Source organism: Triplophysa rosa, linkage group LG12 (genome assembly GCF_024868665.1).
Source record: "Triplophysa rosa linkage group LG12, Trosa_1v2, whole genome shotgun sequence".
NCBI lineage: Eukaryota > Metazoa > Chordata > Actinopteri > Cypriniformes > Nemacheilidae > Triplophysa > Triplophysa rosa.
In genome coordinates this window covers 11983558-11993744 of record NC_079901.1, presented here as the reverse complement: position 1 = coordinate 11993744, position 10187 = coordinate 11983558, and the positions used below count along the sequence as shown (strand labels likewise).

Sequence of the window (10187 nt, the reverse complement as noted above, 5' to 3'; positions counted from 1 at the left end):
TGCATCTTGAGACAAAACAATCACAGTGATATATTTTAAGATATGTCAGTGCAAGTTGCTTTCGATCAAGGCATCTCTCACATTTAAGTTAGTCTGAGACTAGTCTTAAACCCTGTCTGGGAAAAGCTTACGCTGCTTACGCCCCTTAAAGTTGGTGGTTTGATGATTGTGTATTTAATTAGTTTATGAGTAATACATTTGTAAATTAGCAGTATTCTTGTGTTTTTGTTTAAATGAAAATAAAAACCACTGCAGCATTACTAAAACCATATTTGTTTATATCTCAGTAGGATTTACTTTGTGTTTTTCCCATCAAATGTTGCTTTGTGTTTTGTTCAGGCTTAAACAGAATTATGTAACATTTAGGTGCAAATATACAAAATAATAAACCAAAGCTTGAGGCTAAAATGGCAAATATTTCCACAGCTACAGAAAATTTTCCAGGAGAACTGACATAAGATGGAATAAATGTGATCCACACAGCACAGAATATGAGCATACTGAATGTGATGAATTTAGCTTCATTGAAGTTATCAGGCAGCGTCCGAGCCAGAAAAGCCAGAATGAAGCACAAGAGAGCCAGTAGACCAATATAACCCAGTACAGCCCAGAAACCAACAGTAGAACCCAGACTGCACTCAAGAATGATCTTCTCTTTATAATATTTCATATTTTTATAGGGAAAAGGAGGAGATATTGTTAGCCAAAGCACACAGATAAGAACCTGTATAAGTGTAAAGGCAAGAACACTGAGTCTCTGTTGTACAGGCCCAAACCATTTCATGACATTACTTCCTGGAAGTGTGGCCTTGAAGGCCATTAACACAACTATTGTTTTCCCCAGAACACAAGAGATACAGAGGACAAAAGTGATCCCAAACGCTGTGTGACGTAACATACAGGACCACTCAGTGGGGCGACCAATGAAAGTAAGTGAACAGAGAAAACACAGAGTCAATGAGAAGAGCAGCAGGAAGCTCAGCTCTGAGTTGTTGGCTTTTACTATGGGGGTGTCCTTCTTACTGTAAAACAGGACTGTGACCAGTACAGTTATTCCTACTCCAAACAGTGAGAAAAAGACCAGCACTATACCCATAACTTCTGTGAATGACAGAAACTCTACAGCCTTTAACACACATTTATTTTTCTCAGCATTAGACCAGAATTCCCCTGGACACTGCATGCAGTTATTTGAATCTGGAAGAATTAGAGATCATAATCACTATAGTTAGATACAATATACAATATATAATGAGTTCTTATACCGGTCTCCTCCTACTATTCAGGATGCAGTTTCTTGTCAAAGTTTATTTCCACTCTTTTTCAATAGGGTTCAGGTCTGGAAAGTAGGATGGCCATGGCAGAAGCTTAGTTTTTTTGTTCAGTGACCAATCTTTGTATTGATTTTGATGTTTTCTTTCAGGTCATTTTCCTATTGATAGATTCAACCTTGTTCCCACTTATGGTTACTCCTGGTAGGGATAGTCAGGTTTTTATTTTTATCTGTTGATATTTGCTAGAATCCATGATGTCATCTCGCTGAACAAGACATCCATGATCTTCAGCAGAAAATTAGGCCGAAAATATTTTACACATGGGTTATTTTTTATCCTTATGTACAGCATACCCATATTGAGTGTTTGCTGCCAAAATCATCATTTAATAATTTCATCTGACCATGGAGTGTTTGAAAAGTAACTGGCACTGCTGGAACTTTAAACGTGTGAGGTTCTTTGGTCAGATGATGTCCTGCTTCCTGAACAGTAGGAGGAAACCAGTTAGAGAGCAACCTGCCACCTTGCAATTATAAGGTTCTGTCTGCACTCTGAGCAAAATTTTTGCATTCCAGTTGACGTTGTTGATAAAAACGTTCTGTCCCAAAATGTACACAACGTAAAGAAAAATAATAACATGAAATTATAATTCCAAGGTGACAAACTAACTAGTTTTCTTTGAAGTTTTGATTTGGGCTGAAGTTTACCTGTTTCATTACTGATTTCTCCATCTGCACATGGAATACAGTCATAACAGCAGACAGGTCTTCCTTTCTGTACAGCCTTCCTAGTGCCTGGAGGACAACTCTCACTGCACACAGACTTTGGTTTCTACATGAATACATACACAGGTATGTATGTGTATGTGCTTTAAACATACTAATGTACAACCAATATGCATGTTAATAAGCAAGTAGTTAATTATAAATTTGTGGAGCTTAATATAAAGTGTACCCTATTTTTATAACAATCCTAGGTTATTGTCATTTACCAGGTTATTGTCATTTACCTGCAGCTGTCCTCCAGCCCAGATGATGTTTTCAGTGTTAAGCACAAAGCGTTGGTCAGGGGGCAGTGAGGCATCATAGTAACCCACTGCTTTAAACTGGAATGATCCATCAGAGTCCTGCTGCCAGTTCACCACTTCATAGTTCGCTATTGCAGCACCAGTGCTGTCAAACCACACACGTTCTCCAAATTTAACTGTAAAATTAACCTTTTTCAGAGCCTCAACAACCTAGTGAAAAAACGGATTTGTAGCATTATCATTGTAGCAGTTTACCACAAAATACAGCTAAAATTGGGATGCCTGTTTTCTCACATTCTCTTTTTGTTTACCTGGTGTGGTTGTATTGTCACAGTTTTCTCACAACCTTCTTGTCCTTTGCACTCGAGCAGACTGTGTAGCGCATAAGCTACAGCATACACTGCTTTGTAGACATTACTTACATATCTATGTTCAGCCACCTCTTCATTGTAATTTCTAAGCACAAGAATATCTTCATATGTGCTGCAATTTATTTCATTTTGAGAATAATCCCCATCTCTATGTGAGCATGGAAAAGCTGTGTCCCAGAATGCCTTATAAGCATAATCTGGAAACCCATCAATATATATTTTTCTTAACGAAAATCCCAGTGACCCTCCCATAACATGAAATGTGTTTGGAGTGATTAAATTCTGTGAAGCTATCCATCCAAACACTCCAATCATTTGGAGGCCTGTAATGTTCCGGATACTTAGCTGATCAATTAGAAATCCCATCTCAATAAATGAAACAAATGCAACAATCACTTTTGCTGTGCCTCGTTTCATTGTGTTTACCACTTTAATTAGTTTTTCAGGCTCTGTTCTGTAGAATTTTACAGAATACTCTATGCAAATCCCCTCCTTCTTGGCTGCATTTAGAAAAATGTCCATTCCATTGTTTCCATAGTCATTGTCACTGTTCACAGCTCCAACCCAAGTCCAGCCCAAGTGTTTTACCAAGAGTGCAAGTGCTCTGCCCTGGTAATAATCACTAGAAATAGTCCTGAAGAATGATGGGTAATTTTTCCTATTACTAAGACATTCACATGCAGATGAGTGACTTATCTAAAAGACAAATCGCAGAAAACAGCTAAAACAGTCATCAGTCAGGTAACTGTGTCAAACTTTGACTATTATTGCCTCTTACCACTGGAATTTTAAAAGGTCCTGTGGTTCTAGACAGGATGATTGTGGTGGCAGACTCTGTTTCCCCAATGATAGCATGTATTGGAGACTGTCCATTGCATTTCTGCTCTGCTGCAAACTCCTGGTTATTCATCACTGCCATTATAGCACTCATAGAAGACAGTCTTGATGAACAGCTATCATATATTCTGTAGCCAAGAGAAACATTTGGCAGCAAATTTTCATTTCTGTTAATCTCCTCAACTGCAAAAATCATGACCTGAGCCAGCCGGAAATCTCTCACACTCACACTGTAAAAATATTAATCATGTACATTAGAAAAATATGTTTGCTGCATTGTTTCCTGCATATTTTGCAATATAACAAACCTAGAACATGACAGAAGTTGAGGTTTTTGTTTGAACTCAAATGAAGGTAATGTTTCTTTAATGTGGACTGGAAAAAGTGCTCCAATAGTTAGATCTCCATCCTTTGACAGCAGTGGGTATTTAGGGTCTCCAATCATTCGGCAAGCGGTGTTTTCTGCCTTTGCATTGTGGTAATGGAAAAGCAGGATTGTGTATAGGAAAAAAAGCATCCCAAAGTTTGAGCTCACCTTTAGCTACTAAATGCTATTGACCCTGATTCTCTAATGGCTGTATTTTTATAGACATAATACGTATCTACGTATGCATAGCCAGTGACCTCAGAGGGCAGAGCATGAGTCAAGTCAAGCAGAAACGCCACAAATATACAGTATGTTTACCATCTTGCAATTCTGTTTTCATTGAAAAAATTAAAAGTGAAAAAATAATCCAAATAACTGGATAACCACTGGAAAACAAATATTTTTATTTGTTGAAAAAAAAATATTGGAAACTGGAAGTTGACATATGTCAAAATGATAATATGACGAAATTATAGACTATATTGAATAAAAGCCATCAATAAAACTATGAATATTGTATCATTTGTAAATGTATGGAACTCACAATGGCTCCTTTTCTTTTTTTGTCAGTAGATGTAGTTCTACCAGAAAGACTCGGGACGCAAGAATGTTTGACAATGAACATTTATTAAACAACAAGGTGCGAATATAAAATATTTAGTTCCCCTTCAGTCGGTCTCTCAACGTTGTGCTGAGAGACAGACTGGGGTTTGATCTTGAGAACCTATCATCTCCGAGAGGAATTTTAAAACGCCAATGGGCTTGGTGAATGGCACACGCACGCCAGTCCCGCCCCGTGCATACGGATATAAAAGGAAGATGGCTGCGGCCATTTATTCATACTTTGTTCTTCGGAACCAGCGTGGCACATGACTGCCAAGCATTATCTCTTCAAGAATCTTCATACTGCTAGACTTACGACGCAGAGCAGTGGACTTCTCCCTCCTGAGAGCGGACTTCCCCTGGGCATCTCAGCAGCGAGCTACAGACCTAAAAGAGCAAATTTCTCACAGTTGCATGTCTCGCAGCTGTGTCCTTGGGTGTGACAGACTCATCCCTGAGTCAGACGGCCACGACACCTGCGTCATAAGCTTGGGGGTCAAGCATGCCGAGGCAGGGTTCGTTGATCCGGCATGTTCTATCTGCGAGAACATGGCGATCAAGGTGTTGCGGTCACGGCTAGCGACGTTCTTTGTGAATGTTGCCGCCACCCCGTCTGCTTCCCAAGCAAGTTTGACTGCAGTTTCGGCGAAGTCGACCGCTTCGGCGAGCAGTGGGGGTGATTTGGGGGTTCCTATGGATGTCGCTCTGTTAACTTCGGCTTCGTGGACCACACATACCCCAGCACGCTCACCTGGCTTGTCCCGGATTGGTGGCGGTAGACCATTCCATAGCGGGCAGGCTCCACAGAGAGATGAGGACGAACTCTCTGTCATTGCATCAAACAGCTACCTCCTGGCATCAGATGCGGAAGACCTCTCTGAGCTCCCGTCCCCGGGCGGTCGAGCTCAAGATGAGGCCGACGCTGAGATGTCAGCCATGCTTCCCTGGGCAGCCGGGATTCATGGTTTCTGTGGTCCGAGCGTGGTCAAAAGCCACACGCTGCCCCGGTGCCATTTTTCCCGGAGGTGGATGAGGAGCTCACTAAGTCCTGGAATGCACCGTTCTCTGCGCGTTCCAGGCTAGCGGGCTCGGTGGCTGTTACTTCCCTGGATGGCGGGGCGACCAAAGGCTATGTCGACATCCCCCAGGTGGAGCGTGCAGTCGCGGTGCACCTGTGCCCGCAGACAGCTGCCACCTGGAAGGGTCGACCTAGACTTCCGTCCAAAGCTTGTAAGCTTTCTTTGACACTCGTGAGGGATGATCTGCTACACCGTGCCATGGGAGGCTGGTTTGGTGGCTTACAGAGCGGTCACCTCACACAGGGCGGGACCCCAGGGAGGTTGACTGCTCTGCTTACTTACCTGCTTGGTGTTACCGCCGGCCAACGCAACGTCAAGTGGAGATTGCGGAAGGCAGCGAGAAGTTATGTCACCTGGCGCACCATAGTATCGAGAGTGCTGCGGGGAAGCCTGGAGAGAGAGAAGCTCTTTTGAGAGAGAGTGGGCGCCCGGCCCTAAAGAGGGGCCTGCTTGGGTGGGGCATGTGGCAGGCAGCAACCCACTTTGACCCACCGGCGATGACCTGGCTGGGGGGGGTCGCCCGTTGTACTCTCAATCCCCATGGCTCATCCTGTCAGGGCCACTCTTGCTTCAGGCGGGTTCCCAACAGGGTAGAAGCCCCCTCCCACGGGGCTCTGCATCTGCATCCGTCACCTAGAGGACCCTAGTACCAGAGGGGCCACAACGGGGGGGGGGCGGGGCAGCTGGGGGGAAGGCTGTGCTTGATACCTGAGCAACCGATAGGTGGCCGGGTCACGGCGGAGCAGTCTGCTTCTTCACCACAGAGAACCTCCATGGTGTCACCACACAGCCCTGCTTGCGAGATGATCTAGAAAGCGGGCCTTCTGAGAGTCACTACGGAAGATTGTGCCACAGATGTTTCTCTTGGACCACTGTCATGGACATCGTCCGACCCAGGGCACTCGCAATGACCTCTGTCGCGAGGCCGGTAGCGGTAAGCAGCCGGGTCGACCTTCCCATTAACCAGACCCTAAACCGCTTTGACATATGACCCAATGGGTCACCATATCATTATGGGCTTGATGGACCACCATAGCGTGGAGGGCGGAAGCAGTTTAACCCACAGCATCGTAAGTCTTCGACACGAGTGTCAAAGACCTTACATGCCCTGGAAGGGAGCCTTGGTTGACCCCTCCAAGTGGCAGCGTCTGCGGTGTACCGCGACTGCACATTCCACCTGGAGGGATCATCATATCTCTTAGCTGCCCCATCATCCAGGGAAGTAACAGCTCCTGAGCCCGTCAGACAGGAACATGCCGCGAACGGCATATTCCACATCTTTGTGAGCTCCTCAAGCACCTCCATGTCAGCTGCGAGCGTTCCGGGCAAGCACTGCCGTCATCTCTGCATTGCCTCATCTTGGGCTCGACCGCCCGGAGGCGGGAGCTCCAAGGGGCTTCACATCCGATGCCAGGAGGTAGCTGTCCGATGTTATGACAGAAAGTCCATCCCATCCCATTGTCGAGTCTGCCCGCTATGGGACGGTACACCGCCACCCATCGGGGACGAGCCAGGTGAGCGTGCCAGGGCATGGATGATCCGCGAGCCGAAGCTGGCAGAGTGACATCCATGGGAATCGTCTTGGTTACGGATGTAACCTCGGTTCCCTTTCTGTCGGTCTCTCGACGTTGTGTCGAACCGACAGAATGGGGTTTGTCTTGAGTATTTAGAAAAGTCCAATGAAAATTGGCAAATGAAATTTGCATGCCGGGCTCCTCCCCGGATGTCCGGGTATAAGAGGGAAGCCGGCGTGCTCATTCATTCACCTGTTGGTCTGAGGAGCCTAAAGCATCCTCCCCCGACCGCTGGGGTGGGCGGCCAGTGTTGTGGCATGAGGGACACAACGTCTCGTTCCCTCCATCAGGGAACCGAGGTTACATCCGTAACCAAGACGTTCCCTTTCTGTCGGTCTCTCGACGTTGTGTCGAACCGACAGAATGGGGTTTCTATGGAAAACGCCACAGCACTGAGCCGCGTCACAGTCTCTGCGGAGCGACGTTGACTGGCCTGGGCGAGTCAGACGAAGACGCTAACGTGAAATTATGACCCTCCAGTGGAGAGGTAGGGGGACCCAGAGCTTTACACAAAGTTAGGAAGCCCTATCACCGGTCGTCACAGGCGGAGGCCTAGTTCTCTAAATGGCGAGAAGCCGCCCGGCACCGTATGGGCCACTGGGTAAGCATTATTCCCCCCTGGGGGAAAAACGCTGCAGAGGCCACTACCTACCGTAGGGAGGAATTAGTGGAGACACCACATGGTCTCACCATCAGGGGAGAACTCATGGGAGGAATGCGCGGACTGCAGGAGTTAACCGCAAGGTGGGAGTCCACCTGGGGAGGTCATGGGTTGCCAAGGTGGGAACCATTCATGAGGATACATCAGACGGAACAGCCCACGGAGGGGGGGTTACCACGTCTCGAGCACTAGGTACGGTTAGAGCTATGTGGGAGATAACTCAACTGTTCCCCGACCTAAGGGGGCAGGGCTACTCTGCCCTGCCTGTCCCCTGGAATGGTGCTTAGTGATGGATGGAATGCCTGTTCTTTACCCGAGGGGAAAGAAGTGAGGCGGGATCGCCACTGCTCCCCACGGAGGGGGAAGGGCTTCCGCAGGCGTACGCCCTACCGGCTGCCGGTCCCACACCTTGCCAGGATGCGGGCTGACACCGGTTCCGCGCGTAGGTATTGGAACCTCACGGAGTTGTTAGGCATAGCCCAACCCGCAGCTCTGCAGATGTCTGCCAGAGAGGCGCCCTGAGCCAGTGCCCACGAGGGGTGTGTCACCCCCAACGGGCAGGGGCGAAATGAGATCGGTATGCCCTAACGAGGGCATCCACGATCCAGTGCGCCAGCCTCTATTTGGAGACAGCCAGGAGGGCTGTCCGAAAGAACAGGCTGACCTCCGAAACAGACAAAGAGCTGCTCAAAGCTTCTGGGCTCTGCGTGTGGTCCAAGTAGATGCGCCGTGCGCGTACTGGTCACAACACAGAAAGGTTGGGTCTTCCTCCCCGGTGGGGAGCGCCTGCAGGTTCACCACCTGGTCTCTCGGGAGAGTGGTGGGAACCTCGGGCACGTAGCCGGGGCGGGGTCTCGAGATAACGTGAGAATCCCGGACCCGAGTTCTAGGCAATCTGTGGACACGGAGGGTGCTTGTAGATCCCCTACCCTCTTGGAGGTGAGCGCCATGCGGAAAACCGTCTTTATCAAGACTGAGAAAGAGCGGCAACCCCGAGAGGCTCGAAGGGGGCGGGGCCTCTTGAGGCCAGCCACCTAGGTCGCAAAAGGGTACGGAGCGCGGGTAAGGTGGTCACCCTCTCACGCCCCTTAGGAACCTAATGACCAGGTCGTGCTGTCCTAGAGGCTATCCAGCACTTGGGTCATGATGAGCGGCCGTAGCGGCTACATACATTCCCAGTGTGGAGGGGGAGAGGTTACTCCCCCATCTCTCTTGAGGACGAGACAGCTCGTACCCGACCGAGCAACTCCGCGGGTCTTCTCGCCGAGAAGAGCACCAGGACGAGGAGGCGGATCCTATGGGCGTATAGCCGCCCAGTGGCCGAAGCCCTAGCCTGAGTGATGTCCCAACCGGACCGGGGGTGGGTCCAGACATGGACCCATGTCCCGTCCAGACATGGAGACCAGGTTTTGCCTGGGATGCCGTATCTTGCCCCTTTCCCTGGGGAAGCTGTTCGCCAGGGGGAGCGGCCAGGGGGAGTTGTTGTCAGAGCCTCAGCTCCGAGAACCAAGTCCTGGTTAGGCCAAAGGGGCGTAACTAGTACCACTTGATGCTCCTCTTCCCTGGCCTTGCACAGGACCTGTGCAATGAGGCTCACTGGGGGAAAGCGTACTTCCGCTTGTCCCGCGGCCAGCTGTGCGGAAGGGCATCCGTGCCGAGGGTACCTCGGACAGGGAGTACCAAAGTGGACAATGGGTGGAGTCCGGGGAGGCAACAGGACCACCTGTGCCTGGCCGAACTGCCCCAAATGAGCCGGCTGCGCGGGGAGGGAGTCGCCACTCTCCGCGAGGCATCGACTGACGAGAGAGCGCATCGGCTGTCTTGTTCAGGACGCCTGGGATGTGTGTGGCTCGCAGGGAGCTGATCACCTGCTGACTCCAGTGGAGGAGGCGTCGGGCGAGTCATGTTAGCTGCTGTGAGTGAAAGAATACGCCACAGCAGCTGTGCTGTCCGACCGGACCAGCACGTGCTTCCCTGCACGAGAGGTAGTAGCCTCCTCAATGCAAGTTGCACAACCAACAACTCTAGGCAGTTGAATGCCAACGCAGGCGGGGGCCCGTCCACCACCCCGACACTGCTTGCCCGTTGCACACGGCACCCCAACCTTGCAGGGAGGCATCCCAAAGGGGACCCCTGTCCAGAAGGTCATGGAGAGCAGGGGGCTTTCTGCAAGGGAAGTTAGGTAAATCGTGGACAATTGTCCATTCATATAGATTGCCATCGGTTGACTAGGCAGACGAAGGGCTCGTATACCTGAATTGGACGCCAAATTCTCGCTCACTCTTATTATGATTGGGACTTTTTTCCCTTATCGGAGTTTAGGGGCCGTTTTCCCGGAGAGGCATTGAACGGACACCACAAGGGGTGGCAAAGTGCTGCGGGCGTGGACCCTCG

At 49.1% G+C, this 10187-nt stretch overlaps 1 protein-coding gene across 1 annotated transcript; it reads right to left on the bottom strand.

Moving 5' to 3' along the window:
• Positions 1-283: 283 nt before the first annotated feature.
• LOC130562898 (extracellular calcium-sensing receptor-like) lies at positions 284-4044 on the bottom strand. Its single transcript, XM_057348212.1, has 6 exons — positions 3818-4044; positions 3451-3739; positions 2613-3368; positions 2284-2511; positions 1982-2105; positions 284-1197 (listed from the first exon to the last, which is right to left on the bottom strand). Exons 1-6 carry the CDS (start codon positions 4024-4026, stop codon positions 284-286), a joined length of 2520 nt encoding a protein of 839 aa, XP_057204195.1. The 5' UTR covers positions 4027-4044.
• Positions 4045-10187: the final 6143 nt, after the last annotated feature.

Bases quoted from the DNA above. Each gene is read 5' to 3' on its own strand.
- LOC130562898 (XM_057348212.1), bottom strand. From the start codon at position 4,026: ATGCTTTTTTTCCTATACACAATCCTGCTTTTCCATTACCACAATGCA. The intron at 2,512-2,612 runs GTAAACAAAAAG...TTTTTTCACTAG, and splicing joins TGACAATACAACCACACCAG to GTTGTTGAGGCTCTGAAAAA. The intron at 1,198-1,981 runs GTAAACTTCAGC...TAATTCTTCCAG, and splicing joins AGAAATCAGTAATGAAACAG to ATTCAAATAACTGCATGCAG.